The sequence below is a fragment of the Capra hircus genome, chromosome 12 (genome assembly GCF_001704415.2).
Source record: "Capra hircus breed San Clemente chromosome 12, ASM170441v1, whole genome shotgun sequence".
NCBI classification, from domain to species: Eukaryota; Metazoa; Chordata; class Mammalia; order Artiodactyla; family Bovidae; genus Capra; species Capra hircus.
In genome coordinates, this window is record NC_030819.1 from 8152537 (window position 1) to 8173619 (window position 21083).

At 40.4% G+C, this 21083-nt stretch overlaps 2 protein-coding genes across 3 annotated transcripts in view; one reads left to right on the top strand and one right to left on the bottom strand.

The window, feature by feature from the left end:
- FGF14 (fibroblast growth factor 14) overlaps window positions 1–15572 on the top strand; it is a 647400-nt gene extending 631828 nt beyond the window's left edge. For both annotated transcript variants that reach the window (XM_005687730.3, XM_018056383.1), the window contains exons 4-5: window positions 11788–11986; window positions 13494–15572. In XM_005687730.3, the coding sequence (XP_005687787.1) occupies window positions 11788–11986; window positions 13494–13630 (336 nt within the window). In that variant the 3' untranslated portion in view covers window positions 13631–15572. The remainder of the gene's footprint in view (window positions 1–11787; window positions 11987–13493) is intronic.
- ITGBL1 (integrin subunit beta like 1) overlaps window positions 15147–21083 on the bottom strand; it is a 231411-nt gene continuing 225474 nt past the window's right edge. The window contains exon 11 of the mRNA XM_018056382.1: window positions 15147–20722. Coding sequence (XP_017911871.1) covers window positions 20631–20722 — 92 coding nt within the window. The 3' untranslated portion in view covers window positions 15147–20630. The remainder of the gene's footprint in view (window positions 20723–21083) is intronic.

Consider the following 21083-nt stretch of genomic DNA (forward strand, 5'->3'; position numbering starts at 1 on the left):
CCACCATGTACAGTCACAGGGTCCTGACCATTTGACCTCCTAAATATTTCCCCAAACTGCCCTTTTCTCTCTGTCTCCACTGTTGACATCCACGCCTGGTACTGAAGTGAACAGCCAGCATCCTTGAATCCAAACTGGCTCTCTTCTCCATTCTTCACAGTTTTGCCAGAGTGGTCTTTCCAAATGCCTACCTGCCTTTGACATGCTCCAGCATAAAAACTTTTAATGTTCTTCCATTGCTTTTAGGGAAAGCCCCACACTCTTCATGGGACTACCCAGTCTGGCACATGTTTAGTACCCAGAGCCCAGCTCTTACTCCTGTCTTTTTCACACTCTGCATTCCAATTTCAGTTTTATTTTTGTCCTCTAAAATCTGCATCTGCTCCTGCCCCAGGCCCTTTGCACGTGATTGTCACCCTTACCAGAAATGTACTTTTGAAGTTTTTACTTTTAATGTCCGTTTTTAAAGTCGTTATTGAATTTTTTACAATATTACTACTGTTTTATGGTTTGGTTTTCTGGCCACGAGGCATGTGTGATCTCAGCTCCCCAACCAGGGATTGAACTTTCATTCCCTGCATTGGAAGGTGAGGTCTTAACCACTGGACCACCAGCGAAGTCCCTCCAGGAATATTCTTCATCCTGCTTTGTTGTTGTTTAGTCATTAAGTCATAGCCCACTCTTGCAACCCCATGGACTGTAGCCCTCAAGGCTCCTCTGTCCATGGGATTTCCCAGACAAGAATACTGAAGTGGGTTGCTATTTCCTTCTCCAGGGGATCTTCCCCACCCAGGGACTGAACCCAAGTCTCCTGAATGCAGGCAGATTCTTTCCTGCTGAAGCCCTTATCCTGCTCTAAGCCTAGCTAACTCACTTAACTTGGAGTTCAATGTTTTTTCCTTACCCATTCAGGCTAGGTCAAGCTTGTTTATTATGTGTTCTCACAGAAATAACTCCTTTTCTTGTAAGAATTTCTTATTTGTGATGATATGATCAATAGTGTAACTGTTTCCTCTACTAGACCATCATGCCTTAAGACTACCGATTATATCATTTTTGCTCATAGTTGTATCTCTAGGTCAAGAACAGTGACTGGCCAGAATATAATGCCTAAATTTCGTGCATTTTATCCAGTTAACAATGGATTTAGACATTATTAAGTGCAGAATAATGGAAACTTGTTGCCATGTGTGTTCACAGTATTTAAATTTTCAAATTTATTATGTAATATTCAGGAAAGAAAGTTTAGCATTTGTACAAAGAGTTGGACATGACTGAGTGACTAACCCTTTCATTTTTCATATGTGTGTGTGTATATGTATATATACATTTTGATCAATTTTAAATAATATCAGTTCAGTTCAGTTCAGTCATATCTGACTCTTTGTGACCCCATGAATTGCAGCACGCCAGGCCTCCTGTCCATCACCAACTCCCGGAGTTCACCCAAACTCACGTCCATCAAGTCCGTGATGCCATCCAGCCATCTCATCCTCGGTCATCCCCTTCTCCTCCTGAACCCAATCCCTCCCAGCATCAGAGTCTTTTCCAATGAGTCAAATTTTCGCATGAGGTAGCCACAGTACTGGAGCTTCAGCTTTAGCGTCATTCCTTCCAAAGAAATCCCAGGACTGATCTCCTTCAGAATGGACTGGTTGGATCTCCTTGCAGTCCAAAGGACTCTCAAGAGTCTTCTCCAACACGACAGTTCAAAAGCATCAATTCTTCGGCGCTCAGCTTTCTTCACAGTCCAACTCTCACATCCATACATGACCGCAGGAAAAACCATAGCCTTGACTAGACGGACCTTTGTAGGCAAAGTAATGTCTCTGCTTTTGGATATGCTATCTAGGTTGGTCATAACTTTCCTTCCAAGGAGTAAGTGTCTTTTAATTTCATGGCTGCAGTCACCATCTGCAGTGATTTTGGAGCCCAAAAAAATAAAGTCTGACACTGTTTCCACTGTTTCCCCATCTATTTCCCATGAAGTGATGGGACCAGATGCCATGATCGTCGTTTTCTGAATGTTGAGCTTTAAGCCAACTTTTTCACTCTCCTCTTTCACTTTCATCAAGAGGCTTTTTAGTTCCTCTTCACTTTCTGCCATAAGGGCGGTGTCATCTGCATATCTGAGGTTATTGATATTTCTCCTGGGAATCTTGATTCTAGCTTGTGCTTCTTCCAGCCCAGCATTTCTCATGATGTACTCTGCATAGAAGTTAAATAAGCAGGGTGACAATATACAGCCTTGATGTACTCCTTTTCCTATTTGGAACCAGTCTGTTGTTCCATGTCCAGTTCTAACTGCTGCTTCCTGACCTGCATACAGGTTTCTCAAGAGGCAGATCAGGTGGTCTGGTATTTCCATCTCTTTCAGAATTTTCCACAGTTTATTGTGATCCACACAGTCAAAGGCTTTGGCATAGTCAATAAAGCAGAAATAGATATTTTTCTGGAACTCTCTTGCTTTTTTGATGATCCAGCAGATGTTCGCAATTTGATCTCTGGTTCCTCTGCCTTTCCTAAAACCAGCTTGAACATCAGGGAGTTCACGGTTCACATATTGCTGAAGCCTGGCTTGGAGAATTTGGAGCATTACTTTACTAGCGTGTGAGATGAGTGCAATTGTGCGGTAGTTTGAGCATTCTTTGGCATTGCCTTTCTTTGGGATTGGAATGAAACCTGACCTTTTCCATTATTCCCATTTCCTAGTGTCATACTCTCAATCAACAACCTGGAAAGTAAAACAATTTACTTTTGCCTGTAAAATTCATCATATAACATGAAAATAACTCAGTGCTAATTATATAATTAAACCCACAGCAGGATTGAGCTTCGTGGTGTTGCCTTCATCTGGGTAAAGTCGTTTAGCCAATAGGCTGACATTTTCCCCTCGCTGGTCACTCTTCTTCTCACAAAGTGTGGCTCTTTTCTCACCTCTTTTCTGACTCTCCTGACCCTTCTCTTCAGTGGTGTTTATCTGCCCTTTTGTGTATCCTTTGGAATTATCAACCAACTTGCAACCAGAATCTGGGGACTCATGGCCAGTGTGTTTCCAGCTAATAGTATAAAAGCAAAGGAAAACAATCTTTGGGTTTTCATTTCAGCACCACGTGAGCTCCCTCTGTATTCCACAGATTCATGTTGTAATGATTCTTTTTCCTTTTTGTTAGTGTTGGTAGTTTTTTATTACTGACCTCTTTTATTCCAGTAAAATGATTTATTTGATATTCTGGGTGAGGGGGAAACCCCTTACCTTTGGCTCATATTTTCAACGTTGTTGTTTTTAATAAATATTGCTCAGTAGCAGCAGTATGTACACAAATCATCATACAAATAGACATGAAATCATCTTAATCCATTGCTTATGAGGACCTAAGCCCTCAGAGTCATAAAATCATCACCTCTGACATGGGATCATGCTATTCTTCTTCTCAAAGCATTTTTAACTGTACTGTTGAATCAAAATATATGTGAGTGGGCTCTAAAAATCATAAAGCTCAATATAGGTTAATATTTTTCAACAAATATGACATCTTAGGAGTATTTCAGAACCTACTTCTAGTTTTTTCTATGGAAGCTTGTATTTTATAGGTTGGATAAATGATACTTTTGATTATTTGTGTGGTTTGGTTGTTATTTATGCGAGCGGTTTTTGACTGAGCATTTTTATTAGGAAAAACCCACAATGCAAACACACACAAAAAGTTTTATGGGAAGGTCTAACTTAAAGTGGAGCTTAAAGGAAAGAAAGTAGAAAAAGCTTGTAGAGGCATGTACAAATGTTTTTTCAATCATTCGGTGGCTGGGGAAGGTGTATATGCCTTGGGTGAAGAGGAGAAGAGATTCATTTTAAGTATTCCCATGTATTTTGTTCTTCTTGTTGTTGTTGTTGTTGTTTTTAACTCTTTTATTCTACTGTTTCCCCTCTTAACAATTATATCCTAAGACATGTGACTCTTCTGCCAAAGTGATAGCATATATCAGTATTAGTATTTTCCGTTTATATTTGTTTTCACCCGTAGTTAGATGTAGATAAAGAGTAGCTGTATAAGGTACATTTTAAAAAATAATCTTGCCTGTTTGGTTTTGACTGTGCTTGATCTTCATTGCCCTGCGGGTCTTCCTCTAGTTGCGTTGAGCGGGGACTGCTCTCTGGTTGTGGTGTCTGGGCTTCTCGTTTCGGTGGCTACTCTTGAGGAGTATGGGCTCTAGGGTGCTTGGGCTTCAGTAGTTGTGGTCCTGGCCTCGAAAACACCGGCTCAACACCGCAACACTGGCACCATTGCGGTGCACAGACTTAGTTGCTCCGAGGCATGTGGGATCTTCCTGGACCGGGGATCGAACCCATGTCTCCTGCATTGGCAGGTGAATTCTTTACCACTGAGCCACCAAGAAAGCCCTAAGGTATATATTTCCTGTGTTCTCACTGAGTAAATAACGATCTGTATGGGTTATCAGTTCCTTAATGATACCAGGTAGCCACCAATGGCCGCGGAAGTAGGATAGAACAATTAAATGTGCAATTAAATGTAATGCCTGTGCATCCAGAGTCTCATGGAGCTGGGCTAGATGGGTCTGTCGATGTTGGTAGCACCTGATCACTTGTCTGGAAACAAGCTACTTTAAGTTGGGCAACTTGGCTATCGTCCACGTGTCCCTCCTCCAGCAGGCAAGCCCAGAGTGCTCTCGGCACAGTGGAGAGACTGAGAGGGCAAACCCAACTGAACACGCGCCTGACAAGCCTCTGCCCTCTCCCCCTTAGCTCACAGTGAGAAGACAAGTCAAATGACATGCTGAAGACCTTTGATTCAGGGGAGGGTGAAGAATTCAGCCCATTTTTGCAACTGATCACATTGATGTATGGCAAAGACCATCACACTATTGTAAAGTAATTATCCTACAATTAAAAGCAAACTATAAATTTAAAAAAACTAAATTAAAAAAATGATTAAACTTGTAAATAAAGTACCTCTCTTCAGTTGAATGATAAATGGATAGGAATAGCTAAATTAGTCATCTTGATGAAAATAAATGTACTTGGGCAAATTGCTTAACCCCTCTGGGCTCCGTTTCTTCATTTCTAAAATGAGGGTACTAATAGTACCAATCTCATAGATTATAGTGTGGGTTACTTGATTAGGTGAGTGTATAGAAGAGTCCTTGGTACAGAATTATACACAAGTTAAGTGTTATCTGTAATTATGTATACTCTGTCTCTCAGTCATGTCCAACTGTTTGTGACCCTGTGGACTATAGCCCACCAGGCTCCTCTGTCCTTGGAATTCTCCAGGCAAGAATACTGGACTGAGTTGCTATTTCCTTCTCCAGGGGCTCTTCCTGACCCAGGGATCAAACCTGTGTCTCCTGCATTGGCGGGCAGATTCTTTACCACTAGCACCAACTAGGAAGCCCTGTGTTATTAACACAATAATGACATTGTTAGTAGTATTATTAGGCATCCATTTTTAAGCCATAACAAATTGTGAGAATGGTATATGGTTGGGTTAATACTTCTTTAAGCATATTTATTTTGTGGTAGTTTTGCTAATATTTATAGCACTGATACCATCTGTTCATGTTGCAAGCATTATTATTTTAGGAATTTATTCATGTCTATATTATGGAGAAAACAGATTTAACATTATAGAACCAGTTCCCACATATTTTAATTACAATCTTAAAGCTTCTTATTTAAAGATACACTGTAAATATATTTGTTTCCATTTTCTTGCTTTAATAAATTTTTATTCTAATCATAAAAATAATAGCAAGCTTATGAATAATGCCAATTTAAAGATTGAGGGCAGGAGGAGAAGGGGACAACAGAGGATGAGATGGTTGGATGGCATCACCAACTCAATGGGCATGGGTTTGGGTGGACTCCAGGAGCTGGTTATGGACAGGGCGGCCTGGCGTGCTGCAGTTCATGGGGTCGCAAAGAGTCAGTCATGACTGAGTGACTGAACTGACTGAACTGAATCAATATTTACTAAAATTTCATGATCATTTATTAATTTGTTCTGTATAATAACAGGAGGGCTTCCCTGGTGGCTCAGTGGTAAAAAAATTTGGCTGCCAATGCAGGAGACTGAGATTTGATCCCTGGGTCGGGAAGATCCCCAGGAGGAGGAAATAGCAACCCATTCTTACTTGGTGAATCCCATGGACAGAGGAGCCTGGTGGGCTACAGTCCACAGAGTTGGAAAGAGTCAGACACGACTTAGTGACTAAGCAACGAAACAACAGTTTTTAATATAGTCAGAGATAAAAACAAAAGAGAGGCAGGAACTCAATGGATTGCGGACTATGACATAGCCAAGCACTTTCACAGGAAGCCCGGACCCAAAATGTACCATAAAGGCTTTTCCAGGGCTGAAACACTGATGAAAATACTGATTCAAATGGTCTGCATTTGTATATATGAAAGTAAGTGCAATCCAGACTTCATTTCAAAATATTCACAACTAGCTTAATGACCCCTCCCTCAATTCCCTAGTTTGGAAAGTCCTCGAAATTTACCTTTAGATGAGAGTTGGCAAAATTTTTTAGCCAAGGACCATTCAGTAAATACTGCAGTTTCTGCAGGTCATGCAATCTCAACTCTCCTCTGAACTTTGTAGCACTAATTTGGCCCATGGACTGTAGTTTGCCAACCACTGAGTCAGATTCTCAAGGTTACTGTTAGCTATTAGGTTATGATTATGCTGAGTTATCTGGGTTTATTGCTTATTCATTGGTTACAAATTGTGGAGCCTGGGTCCTCTATTTCCCCCCACCCCTTTCTCTCATACTGATGGGAGAAGCCTGGCTTGCTGCATGCAAATGGCCCATCACGGTATTTTCCTAAACAAAGACGTTTCCCTCCAAAGAGGAATTCTGCTGCTACTGTTAAGATAATAAGTACACCACAGATGGTGCTTTCCTTTCAAAACAAGCACAACAGAAAAGGAGATATGAAATTTTGTTTCATTGTTGTGTTTTTTCTCTTCTGTGATTCGATGATTTCGTTTGGCAAAGTTACAGATTAATATTTAAGCTTCTGCTGGGACTCTATCGCTGTTGATTTTTGCTGTGGCAGTGTTGGTGGCTCTAAATATAGTCTGGAAGGAGGAGAAAAAGACATACCAAACTCCTTATCTATTTCATTTTGGCAGTTTCAAAGAGTTTATAGCTGAGCTTAGACTTAAATACGTCTTCTCATATTATCATTGCCAGCTGTAGAATGTCTCACTGGCACAATCTTGGTATTGCTCAATCGTTTAAAAACCATCCATCAGGTTAGGGCTGTATTGACAAGCCTCCTGGGGTTCCTTCCTTCCTGAGCTCTTCTTTTGCCGGTCCGCACTGGGGGTCTCAAATTGATGTGTTCAGGGGGCATCTCAGATCCTTGATACACACTATACTGAAAACCAAAGCAGGAACAAACAAACAGTTGCCAACATACACAGGAGATTTTTATCTAGAAATCCAGGGTTTTTTATTCCTTGAAAACCAGATCACTAAAGATCTAAGGCTTTTGTTTTCCAATGAGAACTGTCATCTTTCCTGCCACTCCGTCTGTCTGCTCAACTCCGAGACTAAGGGAGGGGCATTTATCCTCACATGTGCTCTGCTGGGCTGGACCCAGCAGGCCTGCAAGTATTGTTGGTCAGCTTCAAAATCTAAGAAAGAGTCCAGAGTCAGCAATGGTGTTGCTCAGTTCCTCCAACCATCCTGTTATTCTGTGATTATTTATTTAGTTATTTATTATTTATTTTTGGCTGTGCTGGGTCTTCATTGCTACTTGCTCTAGTTACTGCGAGTGAGGGCTACTCTTTGTTGCGGGCGCGTGGGCTCCTGATTGAGGTGGCTTCTGTTGTTCTGGAGCTCAGGCTTTAGCTGCTTGAGCTGCAGTAATTGTGGTGCAGAGGCTTAGTTGCTCTACGCCATGTGGGATCTTCCTGGACCGGGGATAGAACCTGTGTCCCCTGCACTGGCAGGTGGATCCTTAATCACTGGACCACCTGGGAAGTTCCTTATCCTATGATTTTTGTACCCATTTTAGAGATGAGAATACTGAAGCCCAGAGATTGCGTAACTTTCCCAAGGACACCCAGCAAGGAAGGAGTAGGGTCAGGGTTGATGCCAGGCGGTCTGGATCCGCAGATGTTGTTCACCGTTATTCTGTCTTCCATTTGCAAATTAAAAGTATATTTGTCCCTTATGAGTAGTTACCAATCTCAGTTTCCATTAATCCTACCAGTTCTCCTGAGAATGAGGGGGGTTGTTTTCAACTCCAGTATTTCATGAGCAGATTAACTTCTCTGAAAGTCTAGCAAAGAGCATTAGACAATAGTAGCCTTAAATGTAGTGTGTGTGTGCATGTGAGTATGTGTATACACAGTAATTATTTAACCAAGAATAAAGAAGGGTGGAAAAGTACCAACCAGTCTCTACCAGCACAACTGCCTGAAAGCTTTGGCTCTAATGTGGAAGACTGAATCACCTCCCTGTGAAGTCACTGCCACAGCTTGCAGAAGGGATGTATTATTGACTTCCTCGGAGTCCTAAGATGCAAACATTGTATCTAAAAAGACTTAGTGTCAGAGGTATGCTAAGGTGCGTGCTAAGTCACTTTAATCGTGTCTGACTCTGTGTGACCCTATGGACTGTAGCCCACCAGGCTCCTCTGTCCATGGGATTCCCCAGGCAAGAATACTAGAGTAGGCTGTGACGCCCTCCTCCAGGGGATCTTCCCAACCTAGGAGTTGAACCCATGTCTCCTGTGTCTCCTGCATTGGCAGGCGGGTTCTTTACCACTAGCACCACCATACTGAGGTACACTCTGAGAATAAACATCTTCACTATCTTTCATATTCAACTTCGTCAATTTAGAGTAGAAACCATACATTTCTAACTGCCATTGCAAGGCAAGCAGCATCCTCCATCTTTCATACATCACAGCAGTAGGGATCGGATCCATGTAAGGGAGGGTTGACTACTCTGTGGACCTGCATTTCGAAAGCTGGAGGTCAGTATTCCTGGAGATTAAGATCAGTCTTCTATAATCGTCTTAATAAGGAAAGACTCTGGGTAGACACCCAGTATCTTAGCCAGCAGGTGCCAGCTCCTCTCCCTGCCTGAATGATCAACTTGGTCAGCCTTTACCAAACACACTCCCAGTCGATTCTAAGACAGATTTTTAACAATAAAACCTGCTTTAGGTTTTATTTTTATGCTTGGACGCCATGAAAGTGAAGTGAAAGAGTTAGTCACTCAGTCGTGTCCAGCTCTTTGCAACTCCATGGACTGTAGTCCACCTGACTTCTGTGTCCATGGAATTCTCCAGGCAAGAATACTGGAGTGGGTTACCCTTCCCTTCTCCAGGCAATCTTCCTGACCCAGGGATTGAAACTGGGTCTCCTGCATTGCAGGTAGATTCTTTACCCTCTGAGTCACCAGGGAAGCCCTTTGGATGCCTTGGCTTGTCTCAATAAAATGACAAAGGACATGCCAAATTCTAATCTGTTTGTCCCAGAAGATCCATGTTCAACCAATATTATATTTATTAATATTTTGAGGATAAGCCAGATTTAGAACATTCCATTTTATTTTCCTTACCTCACCACAAATGTGTGAACTTGAACCCTTTTATCAGTCTTTCTTCTGTTCAGGGCCTGGAGATTGACTTGCCAAGGTTATCACTTACTAGTGAGAGAACTAATAGGAAATTTGGAGAAATAAAACTTAGTGGAAGACCAGAACATTTATTCAGATGGTACCTTATTCAAATGGGGGCTACATAAATTCCTTTGGGAGGGGCTAAACCTATCTTTCTGCTATTTTAATCTCATCAAATTAATCACTGGAGCTGTCATCTTTGTCATGAGAAGCATCTGCCATTAACAAAACCTGTTCCCCTTGGAAAACAATTTAACTTTCATTGAATTAAAGTTATGGCGCACTCTGGATAAATTGTTTCCTGCAAGAGACACCACTTGATAATTAACACTCTCATGGGAAATACTTAAATACCATTTCTACAGGAAACAATGTCATACCCCTTATTATGGTTAGCATAATTTTAGCTCTTAAAGGTTTTATTTTTTTAGATCCTAAATGATGTGTTTTTCTGAATGTGTATAGAAAATAACTTCTTTAAAAGAAAACAAAGTTACCATTTTTCAGCAGTCATAAAAATCTACTAAGGTGAAAAAAAATTTAAATATGTGATATTTTCAAAAAGATAATGACAATAAAGGTCTACTTTGCATCTGTATTTCATAAATATGGAATAGCACAGTGTTGAGCCTATATAAAATAGCCACAAAAGCTAGTTAAGTGACTTCCATGATATGCATCTAGGAAGGTGGAATTTTAAAATTATTTTTCAAAGAAGTCTATCAGAAATGCTTTTGTAGGTTAACTTCTAGAAGTATGTAAAACTCATCTATGAATATTTGTAATATTAATAATTTTAAAGTAGCAACTGTGTGTTATTCATCAGTTGATGCAGATCTTGGTGTTGAAAGTCATGTTAACTCATTGTGCTGTTTCAAAATAGGTGGGGTGGAATTTAGTCATAACAGCTATTGATGGTTCTCTTGAAGAGTTCCAGGGGGGCTCCAGACCGTGACCCCTGGCCTCAGCTTCAGGGGCTAGTTTGTGTGCCAACTGATTGTCAGGGGTTTAGTTTTAGGTGTCAGTTTCCCTCTTTGTAGGTAAAACATGTCATCCTGTAATAGAGGTGATCCAGTGAACAACTGGAAACTGTTAGATTATCATGTAATAATAATTCCTACAGAAATATTGAAAATAGGTTAGCAAATACCTTCAATAAATCTTTTAGAAGTTTGGCCAAACAGTTCGTTTGGGTTTTTCCATAAGATGTTACAGAAAAACCTAAAGTAACCTCTTGACCAACCCAATATTCTTATTATTTTTTAAATGTATTGTGAATACAGGGTGCTGGACTTCCCAGGTGGCACTAGTGGTTAAAAAAAAAAACCCGCCTGAAAATGCAGGAGACAAAGGAGATACGGGTTTGCCCCCTGGTGGTCTGGAAGACCACCTGGAGGAAGGCATGGCAACCCACTCCAGTACTCTTGCCTGGAGAATCCCAGGGACAGAGGAGCCTGGCGGGCTGCAGTCCACGGGGCCCCACATAGTTGGACTCGACTGAAGGACTTAGCACAAAGGCATGTACAGGGTGGCACTTGATCGTGCTGTTCCTGGTCATACCCTGCTTGAATTGCATCCTGTTCGACCCAATACTATTGCTCCTGTCTTCCATTGTCTAATTAGAAGACATCCATAATTTTGCCTATATACATACATACGTACATGAATGTGTGCTAAGTCAGTTCAGTTGTGTCCAACTCTTTGCAACCCTATGGACTGTAGCCACCCAGGCTCCTCTGTCCATAGGATTCTCTTGGAAAGAATCCTGGAGTGGGTTGCCATTTCCTTCTCTATGGGATCTTCCCAACCCAGGGATCGAACCTACGTTTCTTACTTCTCCTCCATTGGCGTTGGCAGGCCGGATTTCCACCACTAACGCCACCTGCGAAGCCCCATACCTACGTACATGTATATATATTTATTTTTCCCCAAAGCAGCAGCTTCTTCTCGACACATTGTATGTTGATAAAAGTTAACACCTACTGGAAGAGGAACATCTGGTCATCCGTGCCCGAGTGCTGCCTGGCTGGCTATCCTAGACGAGTTTCTGCAAGAAGGAAGAGGAAACACAAGGAAGCTCCCACCCCTTCCTCTAACCTTCATTTCTTCCTTTTCTCTCAACAGGAACTTTTTACCCCTGAGTGCAAGTTTAAAGAATCTGTTTTTGAAAACTATTATGTAATCTACTCATCTATGCTGTACAGACAACAGGAATCTGGCAGAGCCTGGTTTTTGGGATTGAATAAAGAAGGGCAAGTTATGAAAGGAAACAGAGTAAAGAAAACCAAACCAGCAGCTCATTTTCTACCCAAGCCATTGGAAGGTGAGTGTCATGTGCACATTATCCTGATCAGATGTATTACATGTTTATCTCCCACATCCATGACTCTGCCATGGCCACAAGGGAACCTCGTGGAAGGCTGGAAATATCTCTCACCTTGCTCTGGGTGGTGGCCCCACAGGTGTCTACTTATATTGTGCATTTAAGATTTGTATATGTTACTGTATATAAGTGTATGTGTGTACATATGCATATGGTGATTCATCCTAATGAAACATAAGGTATCTTCATAAAACATCAGATTTCAAAACCCTAAAAGCAGGTTGGGCAGCTCTAATTCACTTGTGTTTCTGATGGCAGAAGATTTTAAGTCAGTTCGTTCTCCCTAAGCACCAGTCAGTCTGAAAGTTCCTTTCCCAGGATTCCCTAGGTTCCTTTTCTAACAAAACCACACGAACTATTGGAATCAGTAATGTCACCAGATACTACTCAATTCCTTGGAGCCTCCTGGGATGTCAGTCCCAGTGATCCTCTTACCATTCGGCACATCTACCTTGCTGCTACTGCTGCTGCTAAGTCGCTTTAGTTGTGTCTGACGCTGTGCGACCCCATAGATGGCAACCCACCAGGCTCCCCCATCCCTGGGATTCTCCAGGCAAGAACACTGGAGTGGGTTGCCATTTCCTTCTCCAATGCATGAAAGTGAAAAGTGAAAGAGAAGTCCCTCAGTCATATTCGACTCTTAGTGACCCCATGGACTGCAGCCTACCAGGCTCCTCTGTCCATGGGATTTTCCAGGCAAGAGTACTTGAGTAGGGTGCATTGCCTTCTCCGACATCTGCCTTATAGGATATTAATTACAGATATTCAGTATTACATTTGAAAGTGAGGCATAAAAATATAAAGCGTCTCACACTTACCTTCAGTTATTTAAGGGGTCTGTGCTTGACTGGCAGGAGAGAAAATCTAAACAATGAGCTCCAGAAGGTTCTGGTTTGCCTGTTGCTTTGTATGGCTTTGAAGCTGACATAGCATGATCATGTTGCTTTTTAATCACTTGAGAGTTTGAATTTAATGACCTAAAGACCTAGACTGGAGAAGATGAATGTCCATGTGTTGACAGCATGTAGGGTCGACATGACTGAAGTGACTTAGCAGCAGCAGCAGTGGGAGGAAGGTCTGAGTTTTTCTCGCTGAACAAAGAGAACTGGATTAAATGCTTGCCATTCTCATATACTTTCTGTGGCGTGTGTGTGTGTGTGTGTGTGTGTGTGTGTGTGTGTCTATGGCCCCCATTTAAACCTTCTCTCCTCGACAAAAATCCAGGCACACCGACGTGCACGGTTTGGAGACACAAAACTGGAAAATGCAAAAGGAAGTCATGCTTTCTGTTCAGGGGCTGGTTTTTACTGCTTTAAAACAGGAATTCCCTCTAGATGGGGTTACTCGACTTCCGGGAAAAAAGACTGGGCCTCCAGCAGAGGTCTGTGCGTGAACCTAACCAGGTAACATCTCCTTTTCTGCCCTCCTCCCCCGTCCCCATCACTAGTTGCCATGTACCGAGAACCATCTTTGCATGACGTCGGAGAAACAGTCCCGAAGGCCGGGGTGACGCCGAGTAAAAGCACGAGCGCGTCGGCCATCATGAATGGAGGCAAACCAGTCAACAAAAGTAAGACGACATAGCCAGACCCTCACAGGTGTTGTGACTGACTCGCCCCCGAGCGCCGTTGAGCCATTTATCCCGGCCAGACCCTCCCGCTTCCTCCGGGGGCCCAGGAGCCGCTGGGGGTAGGCTGCTCCCCACTGGCCCGAACTCCTTGGTTGCAAGTGGATAAATCTCAACGCGTCGCGCCCCCGACAAGAAGACACCTGGACAACCAGCTCAACTCAGACCATGGAATGCCCTACCAGATATGGAATGCCTTTTTAATATCTTTTCTGTGACTGTGACACTTCATGTGAATGACCTCCTTCACGAGTCCACTCGACACCTTGCCTGCTGACAGCTACCCATATTCCTTTTTGAGTCCCGTTTCGGCGAAATCCATGTGTTTCAGTTCGATTTTTGTAGCACACAGATACTCTTGAGTAAATTTCTAGTTAGATGCTGTAAACCTGTGCTATTCTGGAGTTCTCTTCTTCCCGTTTATTTTTTCCAGGGCTGCTGGCTCTACTGTCTGTGACCTTTTGTAGGGATGGTGTTCCTCTCAATCTTAACTGTCGCAGTTGGCTTAGTTGGGAGAGCGATCAGGGAAACAGAAAGGCTTCTAAACCTATTATGACAAATTGCATCTATAAAGATTAGGACTGTGGTCTCCGGCTCACACTACTGATGAAACACACATATACGCCCCGTCCAGTAGCAGATACTGTGCTCCCGAGGCCCGCGCGGCCGGGCTGAGAAACGGGGTCAAACACGGTCATGGGAAGCGCTCTATGATCTGGGTTTGACGTCCCCTTTAGTCTCTTTGTGTGTGTGTGTGTGTGTTTTATACATATCACAAGCTTACTGGTAATGGTAACATTTGCCTTGCCCAGCGAGCAAGACCCACTGGTTTTTGAGAAAGTGGGTCAAAAGAACTCTGTAGGCCTTGTAGGCCTGATTAAGGTTCATTTTTCATCTATGAATCCTCATTATTTGGGAAAAAAAAAAAGGAAAAAAAAATCAATGATTAACAACCAACAAGAATTGCGCTACCTAAATCCATTTCAGATAAAGAATCCTTCCTGTTTTTAATGAACCAAACTTAACACCATCCCCAATTTGGGCTGCGTTCCACTCACACTCGGCAGAGCATGGGCAAGGCGGCTGTTGTGTACTTTCCTGCAGCAGCAATGCAAATGTTAGTTATAAATTAGACTTTAATATTTTTGGTGTTTAATGACAAGTTTTTAAACCGGACACATTAGAAAAAAAAAAAAAGTATTTTTTTCAGCTCAGCATGCTGAGTCAGGTACTGTGTTTTTCACCGGTCCATACCTCTGACTCAGCTTCTGGGGTCCATGTGGCCCTGTAGCTGAATTAGAGGTGCCTTGCCATGATCTCAGAATGCAGTCTGTTGAATTATTCTAGATTAAAAATAAAGGCAAACCAACACTTTCAAATATCAGGTTTTCAGTCCATCTGATATATATATATATTTTTTTTTTCTTGCCTTTGTTTGATTTTGCTTTCTTAACTTCCTTTGGGATTTCCAACTGCTGAATCCTGAGCTTAGGGAAGACAGCAACTGAGAAAGTCCAGGAACAGTTGACTCCACAGTGAAGAAACCATGCAAAATGTTCACCATTGGCTCTAAAGAGTTTCAAAATGTTTGATACTAAACTGTTTGGAAATATATTTGTTAACTGTGTATACTTAATAAATTTCAATGTTTTTCTCCTCTGAACAGTTAATTGAGACCAAACTGAACCTCATTTATAGAAAACTATATGTGGTATCCATGTACTGGCCTCTTGTTATTTTCCATGTGGAAGGATGACCCAGTCGCCATTTTCTCCCATCTGCACTGTATTTACTGGGAAATTATTTTGTCACTGCTTTCCTAAGTCTCCATGACAGCCTTTGCCCAGCCTTTAACAATTTTGGCCTGCTTAGCTGATTAAAGATTTACTATCAATTTAACTGTTTATGCTTATTTCATTTTCATATTGAATTCCACTTTAATAAATAAAAAGTTAGCATAACATCTGAGTAGATTTATTGTTGATAATGCTAAAGTACAAATACAACAAAATGATTCTTTTGACCTCTCTTGATTTCTTATTACACCATTTCAAAGCCTATTATTTTTAATAGGCTAAGTTAAAATACATTAGATGAATTAATCAATTTTTAGGGAAGACATATACTCCATAGTATGTGACAAACTGTGAATAACAACTTGAAATTCCAGTTAGATGGACTGACCCTACCATGCACGTGCGTGCAGGTGCACGTGCACACACACACACACACACACACACATCAAAAAACCCCACCTATATGTTTTTGGTAATCAGCCCTACTTGCTGGTTTCTTTTTCTCTCCTGCAAGCTTGTTTATTGGTTAAAATTATGACAAGATTTATTTTTGTAAATGAATGAGATTTCAGTAAATGTGTACCTCTGTTTTGTTTTTTACATGAGTTATCTATAAGGGCATTTATCCCTATGAATGGATGTCAAAATACTTTCTTCTAATATATGTTTAGACGTACTGCAGAGGGGTCCTTGTTATTTGTGATTTAGTTAGATCATTTCCTCTGTGTCTGGTCTGACCTGTTGCATGGAACGAGGACAGCACTGATGAACTGCATGTTGTAGGACCTGTGTTTCAAGAGCCACTGGTGTGTATTACTCAATCTACATACAAAGAGTCTGTCTGCATTGTGCAGTTTCTGTGTTTAATATCATTTGTTGTATTCATAAATACAACACATTGAATAAAATATTTATATGAAGGCATATTCCAAAACATTGAACAACTTTATGTAACAAAATGGCATTGCATCACCCACAGATATAGAGAAGTGTCATGTAAATAAGTTTGGTAAACTCAGTCTCCCCCTTTACCATGCCAAAGAAGATTTTAGCTCTTTGATGATACCTCTTTTGCTATTTTTCCAGGATAAGACTCCACCATTTTTCTCCCCTCAAAAACTAAGTTTGCTGTTTTAAGTGCAATCTGTCGCCATTGATACTCTGTACAGTAAATCTGATGGAATTCGTTTGTATTTGGAGACCACCATGTGATCTGTACCTACATGTACGTATGTTGATTTTATCGAGTCTTTCCAGTATCGCATGCCTTTTGCATTCATGTCTGGTGTGGAAGGGTTATGTCTGCTGATCTGTTATGGTAGCTGTTGCTTCACTCATTCCTCAACAATGCTCTGGAATGTTTATTGTTTTAATATTTCAAGTGATATCATTTTATTTTCTTATGTTTGCTAAAATATTTCACTACAACTTAACCTGAAAAAATTAGAGAAGAGAGGCAAATGGTCCAACCTATATAAAGAGTACAATGGAATTGAGCATCATTCCATTACAAATCTTGGAGAATGTAGAGGTTCTTGCTCCAAATGTTCCTTTGCCCTGAGTGTTTTGGGTTAAGGACTGGCTTCAAAAGTGCCATGATGAACCCATAAGACTCCTGCCGTGGTCCAGTTATTTGCCTCTTGGAGTGCAAGAGGAGTTTCTTTATCATACCTGGCCAGTTGCTTAATGAATGCTTAAAGCACTAAAACAGCTGTTTTCAGGATGACCAATATCAGACTTGGCTCTTTTTTAAAAAACAAGAAAAAAATACTTCTCGACTTAAAAGTTAGACATGTACCACTTCATTGAAAGTTCTCTCCCTAATATTAGAGGGAGTACGAACATTTTAGAAGGAGTCTATATCCAGGGATAGCTGTTGAGCTAAACACAGGCATCTCAGACTCCAGATGTGAATTGTGTTACTCTGGAGTAAAATACATTTTTTAGAGTAGCTTTGTTTGCTTACAAAGTGGCCTGTTGACTCAATACTGAATGGGGTTTCAAAAGCTTTGATAGTGAGTCTGCAAACAAAGGTTGAATTATGTCTTGTTTTTGTTTTCTCTTGGTTTTCTCTCTCATTTGGTCTAATCCCCATGTTGTATTCACATTCGAAGTGGTGGAGGCCATTCCTTCCAATGCATGGTGAGAATCCAGATTAGCTCAGAGTCCAGGGTGATTCTCTTAGGTCTCAGGATGTTTGTAGACTCTTATTCAAAAGTCCTTTATGGAGGAATTCCTTAGTGATGGTTTGCCAAGCAAACTGGGTTGGTGCTAACACCATTGGCAAACATGTATCCTTCCCCAATTGACGTATTTCCACCATTACTACTGACCAACTTGAATGAGCCAATAAAATTTCCCTCCAACTGTTATAAGTTTATTCTTGCCCTGCCTTTTTTTTTTTTTTTGAAGAGGGAGTTTCTATCTAAGCAATGGAATCAAAAGTCAAAGTACAAAATCACATCTAAGAAGGGTAGAAATTTATGTCTTTGTACGTAACTATGTTTATTTTTCTCCAAGTTAAACATGTAAGTTAAATCACGTCTTCATAGATCTATTGATGTCTGCATTGCTAGAGACCCAAAATCATACATAAACACACACAAGAACTGCTGCAGCAGACAGAAAGTGGTAAAATGAAAATATTTTTGTTTTAGAAGAAAAATATTCATTAGCGTGTAGGTACCATGTGAATTAATGCCGTAATTTCCTTTTGGCTCAATAATTCCGAGCTAAATAAACCCCAGAATAGAGCTGAATTATATTTTCAGCTTTGTCAAAAAATTTGGACCAATCACATTTTGAACTTTATAATACACTAATTTCTCCATATTTTAACTTTTTCTTAAAAAAGAAAACATGAATGCTAAGGACATTTTGTTAAATGAAAACAGAAAAAGAACAGCATTTTTGTTGTAGGTGCTGTTAATGAAAAGGGTTAACAGATACAGAGAATGATAAGAAAAAGAAGACACACCAAGGGTTATGTGATAAGAGAGGAAGCTAAGAGCAGTTTCAGTAGAGCAGAGGCTGGCAAACTCCTGCTTGGGTACAAGCCAAATCCATCTCCCAATGTTTCTTACAGTCCAGGAGCTCAGAATGAATTTGTTTTTTCAGCTTTAAAATATTAAATGAAAACAAACAAGAATTTGTAACAGAGATGTATATGACCCACAAAGTCTAAACTATTTACCATCTGGTCCTTTATAGAAAGGAAAGTTCTACAAGAAAGGAACATGAAGGTCTTTTGTGCAAATTATGATGGCTGGATAAGGTACTGAAGTTCAGTGTCTGTGCAGCATCACATAAGGCATCAGAACTGCAGCTGAACAATAACAGCTTTGTTTGAGGGTTAAAGGGTTTAGAGAGAGAAGAGGAAAGAGTATAATCTGTATTGTTCCTTCACAGCTTCTATTTCCCTCATTTACAAAAACTGATATATTGATTGATATGCTTGAGACTAGAGATACAATCACATGGTTGCGCTCCTTAATCTCAGGATAGAAATGACAATTTTATAAATCTCTTAAAGTACAAGAACACTATTAGTACTATCAAAATCAGCATCAGTTAAATTTTATCTTAAATAATTTTCAATATTAAAATTTTCAGTAACTCAGCAGATGCATATTTTCCTTATTTTTGGTGATGTGACTTAGAAAAGTCCAAGCCACAACTCTAGAATATTTACATCATCAAGGAAAATTTCCAAGTAAAACTTTTCATCTTAATGTGGAAATGATTTTGTTATATTATTCTAGGATTTTACAAGATAGAAGTCACCTTTAGGAAAAAAAAGTGGGGTTTTTATTAGCTCTAAATAATTAAGGGTTGCCTAACTAATGTGTATAAGTAGATTTAACTGTAAATATGTAAGGGAAGTCTGAATTATTGTACATTTTCATAATTCAATGTGGATTTCATACAGAGCAGAATTTCACCATTAAGAAAATAAACATTTTGTTCTTATTATTGACTGAATACTTGTAATTTCTATTTCAGGCATTTCTGGATTTTTTTTTTAAACCCTCTGAGCTTTTGAGACTTTTAATCTTAATATAATTTCTTGATTTCTTTGCATGAGCCTACTTTTCCAATAAGTAATGTATCCTTACAAATAAGAGTTTTTAAGGGAGGTGAATGTATATTTCAGGCCCATCATACATCTAACTATATGCTGTCTTTTTAAAAGGCAAGTTACCATGGAGTAGTTTAAATAGTAAAAAAATTAGAATTCTTATACATGTAACCCCTGCCCAATATTAAAAAATGTTCTAGAAATAGAAAATAGATACCCCTGAATAAAAATTCATTTTGGGAAGTTAATCCTCAGTAGGTAAATATATACTGACACAGAATATAAGCAAGTTATGTCACTATTTATTTAAAATGTTGACTGGTACATTTTTCATAATATCTTCCTTCATTTTAAGAGAGTCTTTTTTGTGTGTGAGTCTAAAGGGGGATAAGACAAATGACTTAATGGCTAAAATGACCAGGTTTATTTCTTTTTTTCAAAAGCACTGATGATGTAGTTTCTGCCCCATGTCCTATGTGTGTCTGGATACCTTACGTCTCCATGGAAATGATGAGTGATATGGAATCCTGGCAAAATATGATCAATGGATTTATGTGAGGCTGTATTTTTTCCTTAGGCACAAATATGGTCTTTCTTGTACAGGGTTGTACATTTCTAACAACCATGTAATTCAATGTTTCTCAGCTCAGGCACCCTTGACATGTGAAGTCAGGTCAGTCTTTGCTGTGGGGGGACTGTCCTGTACCCCAGAGGACGTTCACAGCATCCCTGGTGCCCACCCACTGGATATCCACCCCTAACACGCCTTCCACGCCTCCCAGGGTGACCATCAAAATTACCTGTAAACATTACTGTCAAGCGTTTTCTGGGTGGTAAAGTTTGCCCTTGTTGAGAACCACTGATGTAAATGAAGGTAGGAAAAGTTTTTTCTGATGCTATTTTCATCAGAATTGCTTAACTCATTTTTAATGGGTACCCAGATTTCATTCAGGCATTCAGAAAGAGAAAAACATACATAGTCTTGTTGACCTGTCGTAGTGGTGATTATACATGGTTTCCTCTGCATTTATACGTTCTGAGGGCCGAGAAGAAAGAAGAACCCGGTTCCCTGCCATGTAATCGTTAAGGGTATTCCGTGCCGAGCCAGATTTCACAGGCATTTCCGTTCCATCCGTCCCAGCATTCACAGTTTCCACAGCTACAGATTCCATTCCCTGCAGCAGAGTACACAGGGCCGTCATCATCATGATAGAAAGGCACCACGTTATAAAATACGTCATTCCAACCGTGGCTGTTCATCAGCAAGACCATTTCATTCATCCTCTGCAGATTTTCTGATTCTATTCTGGAACCATCTTATCTCATTTAGCAGCTATGGGAAATCTAATTTTTCACACAATTAATGGCTGCTGCTTGATGCCACCCTGTGGGTAGCATCTAAGAATGACCATCCTATATCACTCCAGGTGGCTTCCAAGTCATAATTTCGTTTTCCTGTAGACAGCAAGTTATGTCTGACTTATGAATAAATGTGGAAAACTACCAAGTCCCTTGGCATAGAATGAGGTAAGCTGG